We start from the raw sequence: 27,913 nt of genomic DNA on the forward strand, positions 1-27,913 counted from the left end.
TCCAGTATGGATTATGATTCTAACCAACGGGCCTGCCAAACATCCCTTTCTGGTAAACTGCACAATCTCCATAAACAGCCATCCTTCTAAAGCAGCTGGGCTTCCCTATACATTGAAACTCCACCAAATATTAAAACTAGTCATTAAGCCTGAGATCAGAAAGCAATCCAATTTACCCCTCTGTTTAAACCTATCCTTTCCTATTTCAGTTCCACTGGCCCTGGCTTGGAAGTAGGTGATCACATGCAGCTCATCTGGGATGGAGGAAGCTGGAAGGCAGGAAAAGATATAAATAAGCTTCCAAACCAGGATCTTCTGTGAACAGAAAACCAGTGCTTCCAGCATCACACATCAGCTAAAAGAGCTGAACCTCTCAACTCTTTACCCTGGCAGCTCCAAGTAGGGTTAAGAAAAAAAAAAAGAAAAAAGGAAGGAGAGAGGGAGGGAGGGAAGGAAGGAAGGAAGGGAGGAAAGGGAAGGGAAGGACGGGAGGAAGGAAGGAAGAAAGAAAAGGTACACTCCCACCCCCACCAATGGATGGGAATGGGGGCTACAGGCTGGGGAGCCCTCCATAACAGGGACTGATGGCATTTATCCCCACAGCAGGCTATCCCCTAGAGGCAGGCTCTGTCTTCATCACTGTCTGGGACCATTGCATCTAAAACAAGAACCTGCTGGGAAGATTTCAGGAGCTCCAGAAAGGAAGAGACCTCTCAGGTAGAAGGTGTCTCCCTAAGGTCCAGGAGGCATGTCCCTTGGGTTTAAAGGCACATTATTGGAGAAAAGACCCCCTGATGTAGAGAAGAAAGGAATCTCCTCTGGCACCAACAACAATGAAGTTTACTGGCTGAAATCATCCTGAATCTGGAGGAAAGAAGGAGTTTTATACATAAGTCTCTTCTAGGTTCTCGTTCCCAAATCAGTTGATTGGCAGCTTATCTCTTTCAGTCTCTCTAGCTCTTGGTTGAGTTGGTGGCTTGTAGAGCAGAAAAAGGAAGGGTTGGCAACAGTAGGGCAATGAACGTTGGAGGCTGGACCCCAGGAATCTGGGGTCATGTATTGTGGGTTGGCCTCAAGAGGTGAATGAGTTTCCTGCAGTGTTTGGCAGAGGCCGGCCTGGGACTGCTACGTGGCAGTAACTGATTCCCCAGAGAGAGCAAGGCTAATTTCTCACTGGCACCCAGGGACACCAGCACCTGTGGGATAGAGAGAGATGACAGAACATGACATGCAGAGGACTGTGATTTGGCCCAGCAATTCCCACTCTAGAAAAGGAAGAAAAAGAAAATGAGCTCTTGGGGACTCAAAATAGGTTGTGTGGGAGAAGACGGACCTTGGGGACAGGAATCACCAGGACCAGAGGTCTATTTCCATTCTCTTTGGTTACAGACCATGAAACCAAGGCACCAAAGGACCTATGCACTTGTCCCCAGGAAGAGGTAATAAATGCAGCAGTAAAACTAAGCCAAAAGGTGAGACTCCCAGCTGTGGATCTAGACCAGTGGGTCTGGACCTCCTTACTACCAAGAATCCCTTTTATTATTTCCCCACACGGACTGCCAAAAAACTCTAATATATATCATAACCATCTTGTCAGAACCTCTCTTCTGCATGAACCACCCGATGCTGCCACATTGAACTATTATAATTTGGAGGTTTAGCTTTATCACAGGTAGACGTATGATTTTTCCATTGGGCTGTTTATATACTGAAAATTGAGCAGAAAGAAGAAAAAACAGAGTAAAGCAGGTTAAAAACATGGGCTCTAGGAACTTCCCTGGTGGTCCAATGGTTAAGACTCCATGCTTTCACTGCAGGGGCCACAGGTTCAATCCCTGGTCAGGAAACTAAGATCCCACATGCCGTGTGGCACGGCCAAAGGAAAAAAAAAAAAACAGCATGGGCTCTGGACTTAGACTCTTGAGTTCAAAAGTCCAATCCTACATATTAGCTTTGTAACTTGGACAAGTTATTAAATTCTTTGTGCCTCAGTTTCATTGCCTGCAAAATGAGAAGTAAAGCTTAAACCAGATAATAAAGGTAAAATACTAAGCATGGTACTTTTCACATGGTAAGTGCTAAAAAAGATAGTTAGCACCTTCGTGGCCCTCAGAATGAAACCACTCTATACCTCAACGTCTAGTCTTCCCTCACCTCCCTCCTGCACAGCCTCCAGAAGAAAGAAACGCTGGTCCTTGAGATCCCAGGCATCTTCTAGCCCAATGGAGCCTTCTTCCAGGTCCCCTCCCTTCTCCAGGTGTGAAATGTTAGATGAAAAACTCATGACCAAGTCACGGCCCCTGGGTTTCCTGCTCCCAGAGAAGGATACAGGTTGGGTTTCTAGATGTCCCAATTCCTTAAAGACTATCTCAGAAAAATGTTGTGAAAACCAGCCCCATCATGGTGATTCCGAAGTCCCCTCAGGTGTACCTGATGGATGCAGGGCTCCTGTTGGAGGCTCCGGAGGGCAACGAGGGCGGCCTCCTTCACATTTGGCTGGGGGTCTCCACACGCCACCTCTAGGAGCCGCTGGGGTACTTGGCACCGTAACAGCTCATCCCGCAAACCCTCAGGCCCCAAGTTGCCCAGAGCTGATGCGGCATTGCGCCGGATACCAGCCTGAGGATCTCCAAGCAGCTGGGTCATACTGGGCACCGCAGCTGCCAGGGCAGGCCCCAGGGGACCAGCTTGGTAGGCTGCATTGCCCACAGCAAAGCTGGCACCACGCCGCACAGCAGGGTCTTTGTCTCCAAGCCCCAGCAGCAAAAGGTTGAGCAGCCCTAGCTGGCTCTGCAGAGCCCCACGCAGGGCTCCGCTGTGCTGGAGCAAGTGTCCCAGAAGCCCGTAAGTACGGGCCCGCACAGAATTCTCTGGGTGGCCCAGGAGGCTGCGCAGGGGCCGATAGGATTCATCGGGGCCAGCCAGGAGTTCTTGGATAAAGGACAAATGGCTGGGAGACAGTACCCGAGCGGTGTGGGCCAGGAGGGAGAGAAGGTCAGAGGTCAGCAGCGGCTGGTCACCCAGGAGGGCAGCTGAGAGGAATGAGATGGTGGTTGTAGGGCAGGCGGCTACTGTGCTCACAAACTGGTTGAGAGAGGGGGGCTCAGAGAGAGCCAGGCGTGTGAGCAGACTGATGGGCAGCTCGGCTTGTGTCAGTGGAAGATGGTGGCGGCAGACCTGGAGAAGGGGGAGGGGTGCAGGCAAAAGAGCTCAGGGAGAGGGAGAATACACTGCAGCAAGATACTGAGACGGAGCCCACAATCTGGGAGAGAGAAAAGCCAAACTCTGGTGAGAATACCACAGAAAGCCGGAAGACCTGAGCCATAGCACCGCACGTGAGACACAACGTGGAGCCCAGGAGAATAGGTCCTTCCCAAGTCCATGCCTTGCTCTGCAAGGACTTAGTCTCTCTGCTTCAGAGACCTGCTCACTGCTTAATGCCAACAATTTCCAAGGAAGTGATTCCCAGCTGAGGAGCTGAGTCTCCAGGGCCTAGACTAAGATATCCACCCCACTGGGTTCCAAGTGAATCCAGATATCGGACTGATGGAGAGAAGAGACACCAGCCCAGCTCCAACCACATGCCTCTGTTCAGGCCCGAATGCTTTCTCCACTCAACTCTTAGACCAAACCAGGTGCTGCACTCCTACAGGGGCCTGCGAGAGCCCCGGAGCTGTCGGGAAGTGAATTTGAGTACACAGGGTTGGGCCACCTTCCTCTCCCACCTTCCTGCCTGGGTAGCTTCCCCAGTACCTGCAGCAGGTGGGCTGTGACTTCTGAGTCTGTGAGGTCAGCCAAGACACCTTCAAGGAGGTCAGCGTCCACATCAAGGGCGAAGGGGAAGCAGAGGAGCTGGCAGACAGAGAGCACCACAACAGGGAGAAACTCAGGCCCCTGAGGCCTAAGGAGGGGAGAGTGGAAGGATATACTCAGTCTGGTGCACCCAACCTTTAGCTTTCTTCCCCCGACTCTTCTCAAATTCCCTAGTCCAGCTCTCCTTCCCCAACCTCAGTAATCCCATTTCTTGCCTCATAGCTCAAGCTGTCAGCTCTTTCTCTCCTGCCTTCCCCTCCTCCTACCCCCAATAGCCAACATTGAATTTTCTGGTCTCCCTCCTCTAGCTCCAACTCACGCCTGGGTCAGGTGATGCAGGAAGCTGGGCGAAAGCAGATGCTTCAGGGTGGACATGAGGATACTTCCACGCTGAGACAGGTAGCTCAGGCATAACTGGGGTTCCTGGGTAAAGGTGGCCATGGCCAGGCTCAGCAGGGCTGCCATGCCTGGAAACACCAAGAATGGAGACCCAGTGGAGCAGGCAAGAGGTCAGGATGCCCCTGCGTCCCCAAGGCTCTCAGGGCTACCCCCTGTTCAGTCCCTTCCCTGTCCTTGAGCAGCTCCAGCACAGACTCTGCCACCCTCTCCCCAGGCGGCAGCAGCAGTAGCCACCTCCATGGGCTAACCCAGTTCTAGGCTGTTTCCTCTTGAAGAGGAATCAACACACTGGCCCAACAAAAGGGGCCGTGCTGTTGGAAAGATACCTTGGGGTGAGATCAGCGTCCAGTCTGGCTCTGGGCTTTGTGGACTGGACAGTGACAGCTCCTCTTCCTGTACAGATGCCTCCTCAGGGATCCTCAGCACCATGGAGAAGCGGTGCCACAGAACGGTCCACATTTCTGAGCTAGCCACGACGCTTATTGGATTACCCTTCCCCTGCTAGAGACAAAATTGAATGAGGGTAAACGAGGAGGTCCAAGACAGGAGTCAAAACGCCTTTTTTCACTCCTGTCCCTGACCTACGAGGAAGAGGAGTCCCAGAAATAATTCCTTCTGTTTTCCCACCTAGGATTTCCCTGTTGTCCCAGTTCCCTCGCTTATCACATCTTAACCCCTGACCTCTCAACCCATGTGTATGTCTACTGGAAACCAGGGAATTACAACTTTCTTCCCACTGAATCCCAAGGGATGTAGCTGAATGGTTCCCCTTAAAGGGTCCGTACTGACAGCAGATGGGTCCAATTTAAGGCCATCACAGGCAGTGTGAGAGGAGAGGTGACTGTGTTGCTTCTTCCTTCCTATTGGCCAGTGGCTCCCCAAAGCAGCTCTCCTTACTTCCCATCCGTCCTAGGATGCAGCTGTACCTGGGTGAACAGCTGCAGCAGAAGCATGAGGAGGCCATCATAGAATCCACAGCCACCCGGTGGAGTCAGCCGGACCTGTTGGAGAGAGGTGGGAAGAGAGCAGATCTGAGAGGGGTGAGGTGACCACACAGGTCTGTGCTCCCAACTCCAAGTCAGGCAGAAGGAGTTCTTCTTCAGCCTGGTGTAGTGGGGAGAGCTCTTTTGGACTTAGGAGTCTTGGCTCCTGCCTATTCGTTCAATGACTAACTCTGTCCTAAAGACACACAGTCAGTAGGGTGAGCAGGCAGACAAACCATTAGGGTTTAGGAAGATGCTTTTGCTACACGAGAGGCTGTGAGCGAGGGCTGTGGAGAGGGAACGGGACACAGCTGAGAGTGCTAATTCTGCCTCCTGGAGGTAGGAAACTGATGGGATTAAAAGTTTAAAAGGGCGATGAGGGGGAGGGAGGGAGATGCAAGAGGGAAGAAATATGGGGACATATGTATATGTGTACAACTGATTCACTTTGTTATAAAGCAGAAACTAACACACCATTGTAAAGCAATTATACTCCAATAAAGATGTTAAATAAATAAATAAAATTAAAAAAAATAAAATAAAAGGGAGATGAGGAAGGGAGAGGTCAAAGCTTCCATAAAGGCAGGTCGTGAGAGACCACAGTGAACTTTGGAAATGTTAATTCTTTGGTGGAGCAGGATTAGAGAGCCCAGAGGGAACAGATGAGCTTTGAGTAGCCTGCTAACCAATTTAGACATTAACCCAGAAACCGTGGGAAGCCACTGAGGACTTACACAAGCTCCACATGGGCGAGATTTTTGTGTCTCTCCTTTCACTACTGTATTCTCGAAGCCGAGAATAGTGCCTGGTACTCACTATTATATTTATGTGTGAAATAATTACCGGTTGAACAAATGGGCAGGTTTTCCTTTAAGAAAGCTCACTGAGAGAGAGAGAGAGAGAGAGAGAGAGAGAGAGAGAGAAACACGCTGCCTCCCCCTCCACCGTCTGGACTCAGAGGGATCTATTATCCGAGGGCAGAAAGATAGGACAGGAAAGACGCCCTGATTCTCTCGCACTCCTTAGTTTCCTCTAGGCTTGCTGGCATTTCAGTCTTTCTCCCTGAACGCAGATCTTATTTGACTCCAAGAAAATGCGTGTCTGCATTCCCTGGTAGAGCTCACCTCCGCAGGGGCGGACAGGGCATGTGTGGCAGCTGCAATCCACTCCACAGGCTGGAGGTCAAAAGTCACCCCTTGCTGACCAAGCTGTCCCAACAGACAGGCTGCCGCGCTCTGTGGAGAGTTAGACAAGGTGGAGGAATGTCCGCATCTGAATGGTACTCGGGGCAGGCAGAGAGGATTTATTTCTCTGTCCTGGTCCAGAAGAATGCCTCACAAACAGCTGCAAATTAGGAAATGACTCTCCTGCTTGCAGAAGGGTGGGATGATAGGGTGAAAAGTGGAGGAAGATGAAGGTTGAAAACTCACCACAAGAGAGACGACGTGTGAATGGGTAAAGACAGTAGCAACCTCACTGCCTAGCTTCTCCATTCTGGAATAAAGAGATACATCAAGGCTGCTGCGTGGCCTGCCCTCTCCCTTGGATGGCACTCTCCACCTAGGCTGCATGTCCACCTCCAAGGCACAAAGTCGGTGGGAATCTAGGTCTCTTTTGTACAGAAACCCTCACACCCTCTGTCCCAATCCCTCCTAAGGATAGGCTGTAGGGTGTCACTCCCCACAATCCATGTCTGGGTGAGCTATGTGGGTGGAAGATTTCAGTGGAGAGACCCTGCTTTATGACTCACCCAGAAGGCAGATCTTGGAGGTGAAGGACAAGAAGGGAGAGGAGGTACAGTGTCACTTCAGCAGACTCTTCCCAATCCACTACCTTTACCTACAAAGGAAACCCGAGATACCAGAGGCTCCTCTGATTGAGATGGTGGGGCCCCCAAGAGATGCCCACTCGTGCTGCTGGCCTACCTTGCCCTGGACCAACTTCCACAGTGACTCCAAGGCCAGGGGTTCTTGCCCTAGAAGACGGCACAGGGGCTCACTGACGCGGCAGCAGGAGTAGAGAACCTAAAGGGAGTGGGAAGGAGTCTGTCAGGGAGGCAGAGAAGCCCCTGGGCTCCTAAATTGAAAGGCTCAGCTGAAAGCAGGCTAGCCTCTCGACAGATCTAGTATCCACAACTAGGGATATTAGAGAAATTCAGGCCACTTGTGCCTCTTGCTGAAAGACTGTGAGATGTGGACACTTCTCGGTTCTGCTGAGGACTGGCTGACAGTAGGGTCATCTCAGCTGAACAATTTTAAAAGCAGAAAGGGGTCCTCCAAGGGGGGAGTCTCTCATTTCTCTCAGTGTCTCTCTCTCTCTCTCTCTTCGTCCTTGGGGTGAAAAAGAAGTCTGAAAGGCCAAGAGTTAATGGGCAGGCAGTACCTTGAGAAGGTGTAGGCACAGGATGGGATGCTGCAGGCCAGAGATGAGGCATGACCTCAGTTGGTTGCTGTCTTCAGTGAGCTGGTTTGCCAAATGCCGAGAGATCTGTAGAGACATACCTGAAGACTCAATCCCATTCCCATTATTCCAATCCCATTCCTCTCATATCTCCAACTAATCAGGACTCTCAACCCCCTGCTAGCCACTCTTCCCCAGATTCACCAGGAACCTCAGCCCCCATTCCATTGCCAGTCTTCATGGCCAGTGGAGAACCAAAAGGCAAGGCCTAGGTAAGTCCCACTGCAGGCAGGTACAGAGGAAAGTGTTGCTAGCCAAAAGGGAGCAGGAAATTTGAATCTGGAACCCTTGAGGAAGCATCACTGGTGACTTCAGATCAGCTACCCCACCACACGGGCAGTTTGTCACTGAGCTCTCTAATCAGCTGGCCAAGCGCTCTGGGATTTTGGCTACATCATGTTCTACAAGTGGCTCAAACCTAGTGGGAGCATCTGTTTCTGGAAGTACTGAGTAAGGGGAGGCATAAAAGCTTGTTTTTCTGCCTTTCTGAAAAGCTGGGCCAGCCTCCCCTACTCTGGCAACAGGGAGGACAGGAACAAAAAAATTGTAGCTCAGACCTGCTCCTTGGCTTCCCACAAGCCAGGTAGCCCCACAGGAGCAGTGCATAAGGCTGCCAGTGCCGAGGAGAGGGCTCCAGACAGATCCTCACTCTGCTCCCGAAGCGGCTGGCTCACCTCGGGGGCTCCTGCGAGAAAGGCAAAGAACGCAGGAAGGCGTTGGTTGTTTAAGATTCCCCATTCTTTCTCTCAGTTCGTAGTTATTTAACACTCACTAAATGCCAGGCCTATTCTAGGTAATGGCAGGAGAAAGAGCAGAGCTGGACCTACTCAACAAGTAGGTTGAGAGAACCTTACCTTCCCATTCCAGTTACCTGGGGGGCTGTGGAAAGGGAGCTGTGGAACTGTCAAGCCATGAAGGAGCCCATCCAACACAGCCCGCTGTGTGGTCATCAGGCTGGAGTAGAAAGCTCTGGAGATGGTCCAGCTGTTCCCATCCATGGCTTCACACAGAACAGTAAAGCACTAAGGGAGACAAGGCAGGGTTAACAGCAGGCACATCAGAAAACTGACTGGACTTAGCATAAGGAGCAGGAGTGCCCGGAGAGCCTGAGAAAGGAGGAGAGAAACCCAGGGGGACCAGCTGATGGACTCTTAAGGATTCCTCACACAGAAAGTGCAATATATCTGCCTTCACATTTCAAGGACAGGAATTTTAGGTGTCAATCCTTTTATTCTGATCAGCTGCTCCCTAGATGATGTTTCTCAAAGTATTATCTGTGGACCCTGAGTATAAGAATTCCTGGGGATTCATGGGTCCTTCCCAACCCAGTCTTATTGATTCAGAATTTCGAGAGGTGGGGAATTTATTCCAAACTCCCCATGCTACTCAGTGCACAGTGACATATGAGAAGTGCTGACCAATAATGTGAGTCACTACTGGCCAAAATGTACATTAGATGTTAAAAGCTTCCTTACCGGAAAGGGTGAGGGATGTTAAAATGGGCTCTCAGAATAGAAGAGACTGGGCTTCCCTGGTGGCGCAGTGGTTAAGAATCTGCCTGCCAATGCAGGGGACACGGGTTCGAGCCCTGGTCCGGGAAGATCCCACGTGCTGGGGAGCAACTAAGCCCAAGCACCACAACTACTGAGCCTGTGCTCTAGAGCCCGTGCTCCACAACAAGAGAAGCCACTGCAATGAGAAGCCCGCGTACCGCAACAACAAGAGAAGCCACTGCAATGAGAAGCCCGCGTACCGCAGCGAAGAGTAGCCCCCGCTCGCTGCCACTAGAGAAAGCCCGTGCGCAGCAATGAAGACCCAATGCAGCCAGAAATAAATAAATTTTTTTTTTTTCTAAAAAAAAAAGAAGAGACTGAATGGACTGCTAGCTGCTAGCTGGAAGTGGGAATGTAGCCCAAATCTGTGCTCCCAGTTTCCAGTCTGAACAACGACCAGGCAATTGTTTCCCTCCTTGAACATGTTCCTCTCTGTCTCCTCTGAGATCAGTCAGAACTCAACTATTTTCTCTTTCAAGCCTCCCTTCCCATCCCTCACCTCCAGAGTCCAGGAGAGAGAACCCACATAGGTTACTAGTCTGTAGGACAAACAAGGTTGGGAATACTAGCTGATCTGTAAGTCTATTCAAGAAGAAATACTTCTATTTGTGGTTCCCTAAAGTAGGCCACACTGCTTAATGCCTCTGGGCTTTAATATAGGTTGCTCTTTCTACCCGGAATGTCCTCCCTACTTTCCTGCCTCATCCACCTGGCAAACTTCTGTTCATTCTTCAAATCCTAGCAGAGATGATTTCCTCCTTCAAGATTTCTTCTATGAGTCTTAGGGACTTCCCTGGTGGTCCAGTGGTTAAGACTCCGTGCTTCCACTGCAGGGGGCGCGGGTTCAATCCCTGGTCAGGGAACTAAGATCCCACATAATGCGTGGCGGGTCCAAAAAAAAAAAAAAGATTTCTTCTATGACCCTCCAAGTAGCGTTAGTCTTCTTCAGTGGTGCTTCTACATTTTACATGAAGTTCTAATGTACTTTTCACACTGTTGTCCTTGATCACATCTCTCCTATTAGACTAGCCCTGATCCCTTGAAGATGGGGACTTTCTCTTACTCAGCTGGCATATGACACATAGCTGGCATTCAACAAACATTTGTTGTATTACCTCGATCTAACCCTACAGAGCCATAAGAAAGAGGATGGGAGAAACACAAGGAAAACCACAGACAGAAATCTGGAAGGGGGAGCAGATTACCATAAGGCTGTCCCTCCGCAAAGTCTGCTCGGAGTCATCTGGTTGGGCCAGTAGTTTCCCCAAGAGCTCCAGAAAGAGGTCAGCAGCTTCCTGAAATACCTGTAGGCTAGGAAAAAATGAGTCCGTGGTTTCTTCTCATCTCTCTACTAAAAGCCCACATGTTGTGAATGGGTCCTTTCAGGGTAGGTAGGAGAATCTCTGCAAAGGAACACATCAGAGTGCTCTCTCTTCTCTCCCCTCACACACACACAGTTGCACGCACACACCTCCAGGTCTCTTTGTCATTTTCTCTAGTTTATTCACACCCTGAGCCTTCCATTTAGTGTGACTGCTAACGCTGAGAACCTGAAATTCCGTGCGCAAACCTGGAGGTGTCTCGGGGTCCTTAAGAGGACTAGGTGGACTCTAAGAGGTCACTCAGCTGACCCCTAAACCTGGCACAAATCATGGCTTCTCCTTACTTAGCCTCTTCCTAATGGGGATGGGAAGAAATGGGGGTAGAAACTGAAGCCAAACTGGCCAACAGAGCAAAATGCCTCTCATCCCACCTGTCACCTGTCTGGCTCCTCTCCAGATTGAAGGTGCAGGCAAAGTAGGCCTGAATCACAGCCATCAGGTCCCGTAAGAAGGTCCCATACCAACGTTGCTGCCAGGGAAGAGGACAGAGAGTTAGGGCAATGTAGGGGATGGAAACAAAGACTAAGGGAAAAGTGTGTCAGATATCCAGTCAGCCTGAGCAAACAGAAAGGGACAGAGGGAAGAGAGTGTTTGGACAGAGAGAGGAGATCCAGAGGTAACAAAGTGGCGGCCGACGGGCTGTAAACAGCCAGAAAATGTGTCTTGTTTGGGCCTGAACAGCATTTTGGAGTTTAGGAGGTTCTATTTTTCAAAATAGCTCAAATTCTTTTCTAAATTCCTTAAAAACTCTCAAGACTAACACTCATCAGCAGAGTGCAGCTTCCGGCCGCCAAGCCTTGGCGACGTCAAACATTTCTGCATTCCGGCCTTCCAGCTCAGCTGCGTCGGGACACAGCACAGGGACGTGGACACTGAGACTCACTCCTAGCTCTCCCGCTTATCATCTCCATGACCACTGACAAGGCAGTGCCTGTGTGTGAGTTAGTTAATCTCTGAATTTCAGTACCCTGCTCTATAAAATCAGGCCTGTAAAGCCTAGGATTTTACCTTTCAAAACACAGTGCTCTGGGCTTCCCTGGTGGCGCAGTGGTTGAGAGTCTGCCTGCCGATGCAGGGGACACGGGTTCGTGCCCCGGTCCGGGAAGATCCCACATGCCACGGAGCAGCTGGGCCCGTGAGCCATGGCCGCTGAGCCTGCGTGTCCGGAGCCTGTGCTCCGCAACGGGAGAGGTCACAACAGTGAGAGGCCCGCGTACCGCAAAAACAAACAAACAAACAAAAACACAGTGCTTTAAATATTGGGAAATTGCACATAAAAATCTGGATTTCTAGCTTTTCTTGGAGAACTGCAGGATCTGGCACCACTGAGCCCATATTCCCCCCTAACAACAGTGAGCTGGCGCTGAGGAGAGGATGCCCTGTTCCGACTGAGCACGAGACCTCAGTTTCTCACATTCCCACTGATTCATATAGTCACACACAGTCTACTTCACTGATGACATTATCTGCCTGGCCTCGGAAGGCATGAGAATTTGCAATTCATGATCTACTAACTAGAGAGGAGGAGAAGAAAAGAAAAGGCAGTTGGGCCAAATAGAGATGGCAATTCAAAGAAAAGAAATCCAAAGAGAAGAAATTCTGCTAAGTCTTGAGAGGCTCCTGGCGCAGAGCTTACCTGCTGGATACTGCTGCTCTCCTGGCTGTGTCGGAGGAGGCTGAGCAGCAGTCGGGGGAGGCCTGCCCCACGGCAGAAGGAGTACAAGGAAACAGAGTCACCACCGCAGCTGGACAGAAGACTGCTCAGGACCCGGAGCACAGGAAGGATATGGGAAGCGCCCTCCAGCACGCCTTTCAGGATCTGGGTGACACAAGGGAAAGAGACAGTAATCGATATTATGAGAGGTAAAGGAAGGAGAGTCACAGATACCAAGTGTCCCCAAGATGTTGACAAAGCAGACCAAATGTTCTCATTCCTTTCTTTGGGAATCTAAAACCCAGAAAAGGAGAACAGAGAAACAGGGAAAGTGTACCAGGAAAGGGGAATATAGATGGCCAGGTCACCTGACTTAGAGGTGACCAAACCGGGGGGAGGGGGGAACACCTCCCCTCAGTCAGTGACAGACCCAGTGACATTCCTATCTGCTCCCTCCCTTCTCCAGCCCTTCACCTTAAAACAAAATGAAACCACACACACACATTTCTGAAAATTAGAAACAATGGGCACAAAACAATGTTGCTCAACTCCAGATAGACAAAACAATATTATTCAACTCTAGATCAGGGGTTGACAAAATATGACCTGCAGGCCAGATCCTACCCACCACTTATTTTTATACAGGACAGTATTATATTTTTAAATGGTTATTTTTTTAAAAGGTTATTCTTCAAAAGAAGACTAACGTTTACATCAAGTGCTTTACGATATGCTACTCACTGTTCTGAATCTGTTCACTTATTTACTCACTTAATCTTTACAATAACCCTAGTGATTGTAAAGTAAATACAATTACCCATTTTATAGACGAGGAGACTGAAGCTTCTAGATAGGTTAAGTAAGTAGTCAATAATCACACACAGTAGTTTGGCTGGAATTCTAACTCAGAAAGTTTTACCCTGGAGGCAGAGTTGTTAACCTCTTTCCCCACTGAAAAATTATCCAACACAAGGAGGACAGATAAGGGCCAAAAGAGAGGTGCAGGGTGCCAAGGTAATTCAAGAGCGAAAGGAGAGTCTTTTCAACAAATGGTGCTGGGATGATTACATAACCACATGCGAAAAGATGAACTTATATCCCTACCTCACAATATATACAAAAATGAACTCATAATGGGTCAGAGACCTAAATGTCAGAGCTAAAAGTCTAGAAAGCTTTTTTTTATGTGGGCCTCTCACTGTTGTGGCCTCTCCCGTTGCGGAGCACAGGCTCCGGATGCGCAGGCTCAGCGGCCATGGCTCACAGGCCCAGCCGCTCCGCGGCATGTGGGATCTTCCCAGACCGGGGCACAAACCCGTATCCCCTGCATCAGCAGGCAGACTCTCAACCACTGCGCCACCAGGGAAGCCCTAGAAAGCTTTTAGAAAAAACATAGGAGAAAATCTTCAAGACTTTGGGTTTAAAAAAGATTTCTCAGATACAACACCAGAAGCATAATCCACAAAGGAAAAAAATGGTAACTGGACTTCAAAATTTAAAACCTTTGTGCTTCAAAAGACATTCTTATGAGAATAAAAAGACATATTAGAGACTGAGAAAAAATATTTGCAAATCATACATCTGATAAAGGTCTTGTATCCAGAAGATACAGAGAACTCTTACAACTCAAGTAGAAAACAACCCAACTTAAAAATGAGCCAAAGAAATGATTAGATATTTCACCAAAGAAGAAATATTAATACAAATGTCTGATAAGCACATGAGAAGATGCTCACATTAGTCATTAGCAAAATGTGAATTAAAATGGCAATGAGATACTATTTCACACTCTCTAAAATGACTACACTCAGACAGACAGACAGTAATACATGTTGGCAAGGAGGTGGAGAAATGAGGACCCTCATACATTGCTGGTGAGAATGTAAAATGGTGCAGCCACTTTGGAAAATAAATAGTCCAGCAGTTTCTTAAAATCTTAAACATAAATTTACTATATGCCCCAGCAATTCCACTCCTATGCATACACCCAAGAGAAATGAAAACATATGTCCACACAAAGGCTTCCTCATGGATGTTCAAAGCAGCATTATTCATAAAAGCCAAAAACTGGAAACAATCCAAATTTCAATCAATTAGTGGAATGGATAAACAAAATGTGATATATCCGTACAGCAGAATATTAATCAGCAATGAAAAGGAAGTAAGTATTGATACACGCTACAACATGAATGAACCTCAAAAACATTATGCTAAGGGCTTCCCTGGTGGCGCAGTGGTTGAGAGTCCGCCTGCCGATGCAGGGGACACGGGCTCATGCCCCAGTCTGGGAAGATCCCACATGCCGTGGAGCGACTGGACGCATGGCCATGGCCGCTGAGCCTGCGCGTCCCGCAATGGGAGAGGCCACAACAGTGAGAGGCCCGCGTACCGCAAAAAAAAAAAAAAAAAATTTATGCTAAGAGAAAGGAGTCAGACACAAAGACTATACATTGTATGATCATATTTATATGAAATGTTCAGAAAACACAAATATAATAAACAGAAAGTAGTCTCCTGTTACTAAGAGTGGGAATGATAATTAACTGTAAATAGTTAAGAATCATCTTATTGGGGCGATGAAAATATTCTAAAACTGAATTATGGTGATGATTTCACAACTTGGTAAATTTACTAAAAATTATTTTTTAAAACTTTAAAGAAAAGGGACTTCTTTCCAGTGGTAAAGAATCTGCCTTCCAATGCAGGGGATGCGGGTGCGATCCCTGGTCGGGGAACAAAGATCCCACATGCCGCGGGGCAACTAAGCCCACGCGCCACAACTTCTGAGTTCGTGCGCCTCAACGAGAGAGCCCACGTGTTGCAAACTACAGAGCTCACACGCCCTGGAGCCCACACGCCACAGCTAGAGAGAAGCCCGCTGGCCGCAACGAAAGATCCCACATGACACAACTAAGACCTGACGCAGCCTAAATAAATAAATAAAATTAAAATAAAAAAACTTTAAAGAAAAGAGAGAGAGATGCACGCAACATACTTCGGTGAGTTCCCAGGAAAGAAGGTCACCATTTCAGAGACACAAGGAAAGGCTTTGTAGGAGAAAATACTAATTATGAACACCAATTAAGCAAGATGTTATCCCCTAAAAAAGAATCTCATTCTTCTCATTAGTATACCTGCATTAGAAAATATTACACACTTAAATTGTTAGATATTTTTAATTTTGTCAAAAATTTTGTGGAAATGTGTTTTCTCTCATTATAGAAGTAGTTACATGATATCCTTCATTTTTTCCTCTTGGACAACAGTGCCTAAAAAAGTTCCACCAGAAAGTTTGCTGATCCCTGCTCTAGAGGAATACTTTTCCCTTCAGAAAGAAAAACCCAAGGTGTGCTCTTTCTGTATTACTAAAGGAGGCTGGCAAATCTCCTTGAATTAAACAGACGGAGTGAAAGAGAATAGGAAAGGGACAAACTTTCTTTCTCCTTATGTCAATCAACGTTTTTTAATGCCTCATCTGTGAAAACAGTCTCCAGTTTCATCCATGGTATGCTTCTGCTGATTACCTGCCCTCCAGCCTCATGCAGCTGACTCTGGATGCGCTGGCAGAAGTCGGGATTGCACAGCAGGGCGAGAGGGGCCTTCAGTTGGACAGGCACAGGCTCAGTGGTCTCTAGCAGGTGCCGCCACTCAGCATCATCGTTGTCTGGCTCCTGAGGCATCAGGGAGTGAAGGAGGTCAGGAGGAGTGTGTCAGGTTCAAGGGTAGTAGCTCCCAACCTGGGGAATCATGAAGTAACTGCAAAAGGCCAGTGACTCCTTTGGCACAGATGTATTTTTTTCAGCCACCCGTTTAAAAAGGTAGAGTTGGCAGTAAATGAGGGGTCTTGAAAAGTCTCTTGGAGAACACTGGCAGGTGTGCATAAAGAGACACCTAGAAAGATACCCACTGCGTGGTTTATAATACAAAAAATTGGAAACATCATAGAGCCAGTCAGTAAGGGAATAATCAACCATGGCACATACATATTAGGACATACTAAGAAGTTGTTAAAAAGACTGTAGTACTGACAATGCATCACTTATGTAGTGTGCCCACCAAAAATGCATGACTCGAATCTAATTATGCAAAAGTATCAATTTGAGGAACATTCTACAAAATAACTGACCTGTGCACCTAAAAACTATCAAGCATGAAAGACAAAGAAAGAGTAGGAACGGTTTCAGATTAAAGGAGACTAAGGAAGCATAACAACTAAATGCAATGCTTAACACTGGATTGGATTGTGGACCGGGGGAAAAACATGTTTTTGCTATAAAGAACATTACCAGAGCAATTGGCAAAATCTAAATATGGACTGTAGATTAAGTAACAGAATCATATCAGTGTCAAATTCCTGACTTCTATAATTGCACTGAGGTGGTGCAAGTGCATCACCTTGATCCTAGCAAATACGCACTAAAGTATATTTGGCAGTAAAGGGGCATGTCTGCACTTACCCTAAAATGATTCAGAAAGATGATGTGTCCACATATAGAGAAAGAACCATAAAGCAAATGTGGCAGAATTTTAACAATTGGTGAATCTGGGTGAAAGGGTATATAAGAATTCTTGGTTCTATTTTCACAATTATTCTTTAAGTTTGAAATGTTTTCAAAATAAAAAGTTAAAACCTTAAAAAAACAAAAGATTGAAGTAGATGTAGAAAGATCTCTAGAACAGATCATGTAAGAGATGCATGAGGCAAAATGATACATATGGTATGAACTCAGTAATGTAAAAACAGCCAAACTATATATTCTATGTGGACATATATATAAATATATGTAAAAGCACAAAAAAGAAGGAGACAGACACCTCTGGGACTGAAATAAGGCTCAAGAGGGACTTTCCTTTTTACTTATGTACTCCAATTTTTGATAATTAAATGTTCAGATACTATGCAATTAAAATCTATAAATAATATGAAAGCAATTTTTAACACAAAGGGAGCTATTCATTGGAGGGTTGGGAATCACTGTTCTAGAAAACATCTACCAAGACCCAACATCCCATGGCAGGGACAAGGCCAGGAGGAGCCCCTAAGTCTCACCTCATTTTCTAGGTCCACTGCATCAAGGCTCTGCTGGCCCACCACCTCTGGCCTCAGCTCTGGGAATGCTTGCTCACAATCCTGGGTGATCCAGTTTTCCCTGCTAGAGGAAGCAGGGAGTAAGATGAGTTCCAGACCTGTGAGGCTTAGAGTTCATGAACTTGTCCCTCCCTCTACATCCAGGATAGGAATGAAAAATAAGCCATATAGGATTGGCTAGAGGAGACCTCCTTCTAGGATCTGGCCAGGACAGGATAGGTCCACTACACGCATATCCTTGACTGCCCTCCCACTTTGGATCTTCTTCTCAAAGCTACCTTGGCGGTTTTCACCCGTAGGTCTCAACTCAAATAATCTTTAATTTTGCGTGGAGATGATTCTTTCCTTTTCAGTTAATGAATCAATACAACTGAGACATAGAGAAAGGAAAGTTTCCACGTTTCCTGATGAATCAGGAAAGTATCAATACCTGGAATTAGGGTTCAGGCACCCAGGACTCAAGACTCCCAGGGCCCTGTCTACATTTAGGCAGTAGTGAGTGACAGGGACCATGCTGTATTTGCTTTGACTGGAGCCAAAGATCTGCAAGCGACCTCATCCTATAAATCCCTGGTTCTACCCTCCTCACCAAGGTGCAGGGGGAGCTTCTCCAGCCCTCCACTCAGCCCAGCTGCTCTTCATTTCTGAGCCTAAGACCCCAGTCAAGAGGCTTGGTTCCTGAGGAGTGGCCTTTAGTCTGGGCAGAGAGGCTGTGCCAGAAGCCACCTTGCTGGTCCTGTCCTCTTGCTCGAGGGCAGGTCCTGTGTTCTGGTGTTTCTGCGGGAAATGAGACACTGAGTCAGAACTACTTGGTTGTCATAAAGCACTATGAATCCTATTCGTGGCCCTTTCCCAACCCTAGAAAGTCACCCTCCTTCTCCAACTCCCCCAGTCACTAGCCTGGCTATGTCATACATGCCCTTCTGCCCCACAAACCTTCTGCTTGGCCTCCTCAGCCATGTGCTTATAGGCTTGCCGCAAGATGCGAGATCGATTGCCCTTGGGGGCCAGACGATGCGCCTGTTGGTCCTTTAGGACCTGAAGTTCTGGGGGTAAGCGACTGGTGAATGGGGTACCCAAATCTGGGCCTGCTGACTCAGTTAATACTGCAAGGAGAGAAGAGGGGGACAGGTGATCACACTGGAGCTGCGCCACTGTTTCCATTTGGCCGGAGACAACTTCAGCATCTCCAGGCTTCTGTGGAAGGAGACCCTTTTGACAAAATGACAAAGAGGGACTAGGGTTACAAGGGAAGTGGCAAGGGTCATGCAAAGGGCTAGGGAGAAAATTCAAGCTGGTGGGGAAACGAATATATGTTGGATCCAGACGTTGGGGTCAGGGGTTGCATTGGGTAGAGTACTAGGGAAGTGCAAGAGCCCTGGGAACCCTAAGGACTCACTGGTGACACGACCAGCAATAAAGGGGTGATGTAACAGGTCTGGCCAGGACAGACGCTGCCGGGGGTCCTTGGTGAGCAGTCCCTGAAGGAAGTTCTGTGGAGAGAAAGGATACCCCATCAGCCTTCACTTCTCCACAGGCTCTCTCAAACTCATCAGAATCAGCCAACCAAGACTCCTGAGTGCATTCTTACAACAGGCTGGCTGGTCTTAATCACGCCCTCTCTAATCCTATCCTTAGGCCTCATTTCCCTGGCTGAAATCATGAACAGACCTCACTGCCTCACCTTCTGGGGAGCCCCAATTCCTGTCCATGGACATTTTGGAACACCAAAAGTAAAACCAGAAATCTCAGTGTCAACAGCTTTGTGAAGAAGTGAAAAAAAACGAAGAGAAAGAGAGGGATGTCACCTTCACAATCATCTTCAGGAAGCGAACATTCAAGGGGCTCCCAAACTGCTCACTTTGCCCTCCCTTTGACTGTGGTTGGTTTGTGCTGGGTAGGAACAAAGGCACTTACAGCTAAAAGCACACTCACACGCATAAGTCATTGTGTAAAGATGTGTTTGGGAGCACTCAAAAACAAATCTTTCAGCAAGTCTTCAGATGGTGGAGGGGCAGGGAGGCTGTCTGAAAAGGGTACATCTGTTATAAGGTATCCTTGGGGAAATCCTCAATTGGGCCTGAAATAGGAATAGAAGGTACTAGTAGATTACAACCCTTGTTCTAAAACAAGGTGATCATTACACCTTGGCTCTTGCTGGAGATACCTGCATGTCTGCCCTAAGGGAGAATGTATATCTTATGTATATCACCCAATTATGCTTCCTTTGTTTAGGTTCTTTTTGATAATTATTTGGGCCACCCCCAGCTAAATAGGTTGGGGAGAAACTTGTCTCTTTTCATCTTAGATAAAACAAAGGAAAGTTATCATGAGGTTTTACCCTGGGAGAAGGCTGCATTTAAATTTTATTGAAGGCTCAAATCTTGCCCTAGATGAAAAATAAAAAAGGTCAATTCCTTTTCCTCCCTCCCCCCACCCCCACCCGGGCCTGCTGAGATTTAACTGCAAAAGACAGGCACCATCTCTATCCTCTGCCCCTAATCAGTGAGCTAGCCCCATCAGCTATGGCCATTTGGATATCTAAAGATTCTTTCAGGAAGAGGACAGCTGTGTTGGCAAATCTGGAAATCATTCGGCCATTGCATCTGATAGGAAATTAGTAGAATAGAGAGTGTGTAAAGGGACCAATATCTGTTTCTGGTGTCTTGAAATTACCTCTCCATTTTGATAAAGGACAGCCTGACCCAAGGAGGGGCTGCTACTCCCAAGTTGGGCACACCTTAGATCACCCTCCCAGAATAAGGCTCTGCAGTACAAAAGCAAGGCAGCTTGCCCCAGCTCCTGCATCAATTAAGTAACTGCAAAGTGCAGCCCCAGCTCTGGAAAAAAATTGTGGAAAAGGGAACAGGGCAGAGGTAGACAGGTTTCTGATGCAAAAGCAGTCTTTCAGTATTCATCACCTTGAAGCAAGGACTAATGGTGGGGGGCCAGCGCACAGGGTCCTTGAGAATGAGGCTGACCAGCTGAAAGATGCTCGTGGTATAGAAGGGAGGAGTGCCCACTGCCAGCTCATACAGTATGCAGCCCACAGACCAGAGGTCCGCGGTGTGGTCGTATGGTCGTTCCTCCACCAGCTCTGGAGACATGTAGAGTGGTGTGCCTTTAATGGATGTCAGCACCATCGTGTTGGTGCTCATAGCCCGGGCAAATCTGCAGTAGATGATGGAATCAAAATGGAAAAAGAAGATATTCAATAAAAACAAGAGAGACTTCCCTGGCGGTCCAGTGGTTAAGATGCTGTGCTTACACTGCAGGGGGCGCAGGTTCGACCCCTGGTCGGGGAACTCAGATCCAGCATGCAGTGGGGCAGGGCCAAAAATTAGATAGATAAATGAATAAATAATAAACACTAGAGCTGGTCACTGTGTGAGATAGATAGACAGATAGAGAAATAGAGAAATAATAAACTCTAGAGCTGGTCACTGCTACCTGTCACTGTGCGAGATATCCCCAACCTGAACAAACAGACCATCTTCCAAGACCCAGCAGGAATCCCAGTCTCCAGCTCAGGTTCTAAAATGAGGCCCAAGGAAGTCAAGCATATGATCTAAGGCTCCTTGCAGAACTGGAAGCAGAGACAGAAGGTCAGGCACCTCACCCAAAGTCACAGAGCTTTATGCCACCACCCTTGGCAAGGAGGATGTTCTGAGGCTTCATGTCTCGGTGGAGGATGCGGTGGGAATGCAGATAGTACAGGGCTGACACCAACTGGGCAGCGATGGCCTGAACCTAGGGGTCAAACAGTCAGGTGAGAGGAAGAAAGGAGAAGTCAGCGGAAGGGGTCTGCTGATGAGCCAAAGACTCCACCCTAATACTACTACTGATGTGATCTTCTCTTCCTTCCCTTTCTTCCAGGGCTTCACAAGATACCTTCCTTAGTTCTTGCTCCCCTATTCATTCATTCTTTCATTTGTTCATTCATTCGTTCAAGGAAAATTTATTGAGTCTCACTAACTGCATGACCACATGCGAATTATCTTATGGCTCTCAGAGTCATCATCTACCCATAAGGCGACAATAACGATACTACTTATTTCATAGGATCATTGTGAGGATTTAAATGCGATAAAGCATGTAAAGTAACGTATTACTCAGAATGGTGCCTGGCACTTAGCATTCAATATATATTAGCTGTTATTAAATAAGACAAAGTCCCTTCTCTCAAGAGAAGTAGCCAGACAAACAAACAAGACTGACAAAACAAATAAGATGATGGCTCACAAATAATGATGAATGCTTGGAAGGAAACAGAATGCTGTGACAGGAAGTCCTGAAGGGGGCCTACTTGCTAGAGTACAGAGAAATCCCTAGAATGAATATGGCTGGAGAATGTCTTCAACCAAACCCTACGGCTAACCACTGTGCCTTGGTGGTGAATCCTGCCTTAACCACAACGCTTATCCCTTCCTGCCTCTCTGGTGCCACCACACTGGGCCTTCTTACCTAGAGGTGCCTAACAATAACAACAGCATTAAAAATAGCTAGATATATTGAACACTTGTGCCAGGCACTCTTTCAAACACTTTACAGGAATTAACTCATTAATCTTCACAATAGCCTTATGAGATAGACATTATTATTATTTCCATTTTAAATTGAGGAAAGTGAGGGCAGACAGCAGAAGCAAGAAGAACTACAATCCTGCAGCCTGTGGAACAAAAACCACATTCACAGAAAGACAGACAAGATGAAAAGGCAGAGGGCTATGCACCAGATGAAGGAACAAGATAAAACGCCAGAAAAACAACTAAATGAAGTGGAGATAGGAAACTTTTCAGAAAAAGATTTCAGAATAATGATAGTGAAGATGATCCAGGAACTTGGAAAAGTAATGGAGGCAAAGGTCAAGAAGATGCAAGGAATGTTTAACAAAGATCTAGAAGAATTAAAGAACAAACAAAAGAGATGAACAACACAATAAATGAAATGAAAAATACACTAGAAGGAATCAATAGCAGAATAACTGAGGCAGAAGAACGGAGAAGTGACCTGAAAGACAGAATGCTGGAATTCACTGCTGCAGAACAGAATAAAGAAAAAAGAATGAAAAGAAATGAAGACAGCCTAAGAGACCTCTGGGACAACATTAAATGCAACAACATTCACATTATAGGGGTCCAAGAAGGAGAAGAGAGAGAGAAAGGACCCAGGAAAATATTTGAAGAGATAATAGTTGAAAACTTCCCTAATGTGGGAAAGGAAAGGAAATAGCCACCCAAGTCCAGGAAGTGCAGAGAGTCCCATACATGATAAACCCAAGGAGAAACACGCCGAGACACATAGTAATCAAATAGGTAAATATTAAAGACAAAGAAAAATTATTGAAGGCACCAAGGGAAAAATGACAAATAACATACAAGGGAACTCCCATAAGGTTAACAGTTGATTTCTCAGCAGAAACTCTACAAGCCAGAAGGGAGTGGCATGGTATACTTAAAGTGTTGAAAGGGAAGAACAACAACCAACATTACTCTACCCGGCAAGGATCTCATTCATATTTGATGGAGAAATCAAAAGCTTTACAGACAAGCAAAAGCTAAGAGAATTCAGCACCACCAAACCAGCTCTACAACAAATGCTAAAGGAACTTCTCTAAGTGGGAAACACAAGAGAAGAAAATGACCTACAAAAACAAACACAAAACAATTAATAAAATGGTCATAGGAACATACATATCGATAATTACTTTAAACGTGAAAGGAATAAACGCTCCAACCAAAAGACACAGGCTTGCTGAATGGATACAAAAACAACACGCATATATATGCTGTCTACATGAGACCCACTTCAGGCCTAGGGACACATACAGACTGAAAGTGAGGGGATGGAAAAAGATATTCCATGCAAATGGAAATCAAAAGAAAGATGGAGTAGCAATACTCATACCAGATAAAATAGACTTTAAAATAAAGAATGTTACAAGAGACAAGGAAGGACACTATGTAATGATCAAGGGATCAATCCAAGAAGATATAACAATTATAAATATATATGCACCCAACATAGGAGCACCTCAATACATAAGGCAACTGCTAACAGCTATACAAGAGGAAATCGACAGTAACACAATAATAGTGGGGGACTTTAACACCTCACTTACACCAATGGACAGATCATCCAAACAGAAAATTAATAAGGAAACACAAGTTTTAGATAACACAATAGATCAGACAAATTTAATTGATATTTATAGGACATTCCACCCAAAAATAGCAGATTACACTTTCTTCTCAAGTGTGCACAGAACATTCTCCAGGATAAATCACATCTTGGGTCACAAATCAAGCCTCAGTAAATTTAAGAAAACTGAAATAATATCAAGACCACAACGCTATGAGATTAGAAATCAATTACAGGGAAAAAACCATAAAAAACACAAACGCATGGAGGCTAAACAATACGCTACTAAATAACCAAGAGATCACTGAAAAAATCAAAGAGGAAATCAAAAAATACCTAGAGACAAATGATAATGAAAACATGACGATCCAAAACCTATGGGATGCAGCAAAAGCAGTTCTAAGAGGGATGTTTATAGCAATACAAGCCTACCTCCAAAAACAAGAAAAATCTCAAATAAACAATCTAACCTTACACCTAAAGGAATCAGAGAAAGAAGAGCAAACAAAATGCAAAGTTAGCAGAAGGAAAGAAATCATAAAGATCAGAGCAGAAATAAATGAAATAGAAACAAAGAAAACAACATCACAGATCAATAAAACTAAAAGCTGGTTCTTGAGAAGATAAGCAAAATTGATAAACCATTAGCCAGACTCATCAAGAAAAAGAGGGAGAGGACTCAAATGAATAAAATTAGAAATGAAAAAGAAGTTACAACAGACACCACAGAAATACAAACCATCCTAAGAGACTACTACAAGCAACTCTATGCCAATAAAATGGACAACCTGGAAGAAATGGACACATTCTTAGAAAGGTATAACCTTCCAAGACTGAACCAGGAAGAAATAAAAAAATATGAACAGACCAATCACAAGTAATGAAATTGAAACTGTGATTAAAAATCTTCCAACAAATAAAAGTCCAGGACCAGATGGCTTCACAGGTGAATTCTATCAAACATTTAGAGAAGAGCTAACACCCATCCTTCTCAAACTCTTCCAAAAAATTGCAGAGGAAGGAACACTCCCAAACTCATTCTATGAGGCCACCATCACCCTGATACCAAAACCAGACAAAGATACTCCAAAAAGAAAATTGCAGACCAATATCACTGATGAATACAGATGCAAAAATCCTCAACAAAATACTAGCAAACAGAATCCAACAGCACATTAAAAGGATCATATACCATGATCAAATGAGATTTATCCCAGGGATGCGAGGATTCTTCAATATACGCAGATCAATCAATGTGATACACCATATTAACAAACTGAAAAAGAAAAACCATATGATCATCTCAATAGATGCAGAAAAGCTTCTGACAAAATTTAACACCCATTTATGATAAAAACTCTCCAGAAAGTGGGCATAGAGGGAACCTACCTCAACATAATAAAGGCCAAATATGACAAACCCACAGCAAACATCATTCTCAATGGTGAAAAACTGAAAGCATTTCCTCTAAGATCAGGAACAAGACAAGGATGTCCACTCTCACCACTATTATTCAACATAGTTTTGGAAGTCCTAGCCACGGCAATCAGAGAAGAAAAAGAAATAAAAGGAATACAAATTGGAAAAAAAGAAGTAAAACTGTCACTCTTTGCAGATGACATGATACTACACATAGAGAATCCTAAAGATGCCACCAGAAAACTACTAGAGCTAATCAATGAATTTGGTAAAGTTGCAGGATACAAAATTAATGCACAGAAATCTCTTTCATTCCTATACACTAATGATGAAAAATCTGAAAGAGAAATTAAGTAAACACTCCCATTTACCATTGCAACAAAAAGAATAAAATACCTAGGAATAAACCTACCTAGGGAGACCAAAGACCTGTATGCAGAAAACTATAAGACACTGTTGAAAGAAATTAAAGATGATACCAACAGATGGAGAGATATACCATGTTCTTGGATTGGAAGAATCGATATTGTGAAAATGACTATGCTACCCAAAGCAATCTACAGATTCAATGCAATCCTTATCAAGTTACCAATGGCATTTTTTTACAGAACTAGAACAAAAAATCTTAAAATTTGTATGGAGACACAAAAGACCCCGTTGCTCTGCAACGGGCGAGGCCACAACAGTAAGAGGCCCATGTACCACAAAAAGAAAAAAAAAAAAAAAGAACTAAATGTAAGACTGGACACTATAAAACTCTTAGAGTAAAACATGGGAAGCACACTCTTTTTTGCGGTACACGGGCCTCTCACTGTTGTGGCCTCTCCCGTTGCGGAGCACAGGCTCCGGAAGCGCAGCCTCAGCGGCCATGGCTCACGGGCCCAGCCGCTCCACGGCATGGGGGATCCTCCCAGACTGGGGCACGAACCCGTGTCCCCTGCATCGGCAGGCGGACTCTCAACCACTGCACCACCAGGGAAGCCCGCAAGATCTTTTTTGATCCACCTCCTAGAGTAATGGAAATTAAAAAAAAAAAAAAATGAGAAGAAGATCCGGCTACAAAGTGGAAGACCCAACCTTTGTACTCAGAGATTTGGGTTCCAGCGTTCACATACTTTACTGTCACACCACACTGTCTCTACATATACCTAGACTCTTATATTTTACTTGGGAGTTTTCAAACTGGAGACTCTCAATGCCCTCAGCTCTCGCTACCAGTCCTTAAACTGAGAAGAGGTCATGGGTAGAAGAAGTTTGAGCCAGGAATACCTGCTCTTCGGGAAGTTTTCCGTCATCTTCTAGGATCTGAAAAAGCTCTCCCTCAGCATAGTCTGTCACCACCACCACCTGCAGGGAGAAGGCAATGCTACTAATGGCTCCACATTTATGCATTTTGAGGATGGGAAATTCCTGGGACCCTTCTTCTTGGCGAGAAGTGACCCAAAACCAAAGCGCACCTCTTTGTCAGTCTCAAAGCTGTCAAGCATATGCACAATATTGGGATGCCGCAGACCCCGCATGATTTCAATCTCTCGTTGCAGATTCCTCAGCTCTTTCTCTGAGCGTCCCAATTTTGGAATGAACTTCAGGGCCACCACCTGTCAGCGGTAAGGTCAAGAGTCAAGGCCTAACCACACTATTGAAACATTAGCCTCAAAGCTCCAGAACTCAGACTTCAGATTGTTTGAGCAATTCTCACTATACTTGCTAGTCTCCCACTTGACTTTCCCCATGGTACCCTGGCCTTACCCAGGTTTCCCCTGCTCTCACCCTAGGAGGAAAGAGCCTCTGCCAGGTAGATCCCTTTGGTGGATTCTGGGAGAAGAACTGGATAAAGAACTCAAGATTTAAGGGATTTAGGGGAAAGGGAAGGAAGAAAAAATGAAGAGGGAAGAATAGAGTTCAGGTGGTTTATCCCTTCCTTCATGGTATGATAGATAATAATATTAATAATAATTATAATTGCTGTTTACTAGGTGCCAAGCACCGCTCTAAGTGATTCAGTGTGACATCACACTTAATCCTCATACCCCAATAAGACGCTGTTCTATTTTCCTTCTATAGATGAGAAAACTGAGACATAGAGAGGTTGAGTAACTTGTCTATAGTTCTAAGGCTAGAAAGTGGTGGAGCTGCGATTTGAACCCAATTAATCCAATTTCAGAGCTCATATTCCATAATTATGAAGGAATCAGTGTCCTACGAATACAGGTCAGTATTCTGGCCCCATTCTCCACTGGAGTTGAGGGTGTGGGATACCACCCAAGAGATATCCCTCTTTGTTCACCACCTGAGCACTGTATTTTCTTCGACCCTTGTACACCCTCCCGAAAGAGCCTTCTCCAATCATCTCCAACACGTGGTACTTTTCCATGACAGAGATTTCAGGATCCCTCAGAAGGAAGGAGACAGAGATGGTGGTGAAGGGCTACAGCTCCAGGGACAGTTCCACACATCTGGGAGGCCTGGTTCGGGCATGGAAGAAAGGTTAACGTTAGCCGCCTTGCCTTTTCCTTTTTTTTCATAACAATCCAGGCCTCATAAATAAGGTAGGGTAGAGAATGGAAAGATGAGATCTTGGAGCAGAGTGCCTTCCGTAGTCCTCTTCCTGTCTCCCAACCCAACCTTGTTCCCACCTGACCCCGTGTCCCCCTTCCCCCTCCACCCAGCTTTGCCCACCCGACCACTGCCCCCTTCACCCAGCCTCTCCCCCTCACCCCACCCTCTCCACCCAGCCTCACCCACCCGACCCCGCCCCCTCCATCCAGCCTCGCCCACCGACCCCGCCCCTTCCAGCCACCCCAAAGTTCCTGCCACTTACAACCTTCTCAGCACCCCCGCCCACACCCTCGGCCCGCCGGCTTAGCGGACAGGAGCGCCTCTCTTACCCCAAGCCTAGGAGCTTCAAGCTCTTCAGGCCGAGGGACGCCGGCCCTGGCCTTCAGCCCCGCCCCTTCTGGGTGCCTTCGTATTTTGCCTGACTTATCGTTCTTATCGTGGGACTTATCGTCCCACCCCCC

General features: G+C 46.3%; 1 protein-coding gene across 3 annotated transcripts; it reads right to left on the bottom strand.

The window, feature by feature from the left end:
• Positions 1-823: 823 nt before the first annotated feature.
• STK36 (serine/threonine kinase 36) lies at positions 824-27,887 on the bottom strand. 3 transcript variants are annotated; one of them, XM_022567697.2, is made up of 27 exons: positions 27,782-27,887; positions 27,184-27,358; positions 26,351-26,491; positions 26,163-26,240; positions 20,953-21,083; positions 20,255-20,504; positions 18,733-18,826; positions 18,270-18,439; positions 17,923-18,110; positions 17,295-17,397; positions 15,769-15,915; positions 12,227-12,409; positions 10,962-11,059; positions 10,414-10,519; positions 8,527-8,677; positions 8,213-8,340; positions 7,578-7,682; positions 7,121-7,219; positions 6,946-7,034; positions 6,626-6,689; positions 6,320-6,430; positions 5,139-5,213; positions 4,539-4,713; positions 4,133-4,280; positions 3,754-3,901; positions 2,431-3,177; positions 824-1,196 (listed from the first exon to the last, which is right to left on the bottom strand). In XM_022567697.2, exons 2-27 carry the CDS (start codon positions 27,265-27,267, stop codon positions 1,053-1,055), a joined length of 3,957 nt encoding a protein of 1,318 aa, XP_022423405.2. In that variant the 5' UTR covers positions 27,268-27,358; positions 27,782-27,887; the 3' UTR covers positions 824-1,052. The 3 variants fall into 3 exon arrangements, with proteins under 3 accessions (XP_022423405.2, XP_022423406.2, XP_022423409.2); XM_022567698.2 differs by lacking the exon at positions 27,782-27,887 and having other exon boundaries at positions 27,184-27,578; XM_022567701.2 differs by lacking the exons at positions 20,953-21,083; positions 26,163-26,240; positions 26,351-26,491; positions 27,184-27,358; positions 27,782-27,887 and adding an exon at positions 19,675-19,722 and having other exon boundaries at positions 20,255-20,344.
• Between the last annotated feature and the right edge of the window lie 26 nt (positions 27,888-27,913).

Source organism: Delphinapterus leucas, chromosome 8 (genome assembly GCF_059928025.1).
Source record: "Delphinapterus leucas isolate spDelLeu-1000000601 "Yukka" chromosome 8, BTC_Dleu_Yukka2, whole genome shotgun sequence".
In the NCBI taxonomy this organism is placed as follows: domain Eukaryota; kingdom Metazoa; phylum Chordata; class Mammalia; order Artiodactyla; family Monodontidae; genus Delphinapterus; species Delphinapterus leucas.

Bases quoted from the DNA above. Each gene is read 5' to 3' on its own strand.
- STK36 (XM_022567697.2), bottom strand. From the start codon at position 27,267: ATGGAAAAGTACCACGTGTTGGAGATGATTGGAGAAGGCTCTTTCGGG. The intron at 5,214-6,319 runs GTGAGCTCTACC...TCTCTCCAACAG, and splicing joins CCCTGTCCGCCCCTGCGGAG to GTCCGGCTGACTCCACCGGG. The intron at 1,197-2,430 runs GTACACCTGAGG...TCTATCCCACAG, and splicing joins AGGAGCCCTGCATCCATCAG to GTGCTGGTGTCCCTGGGTGC.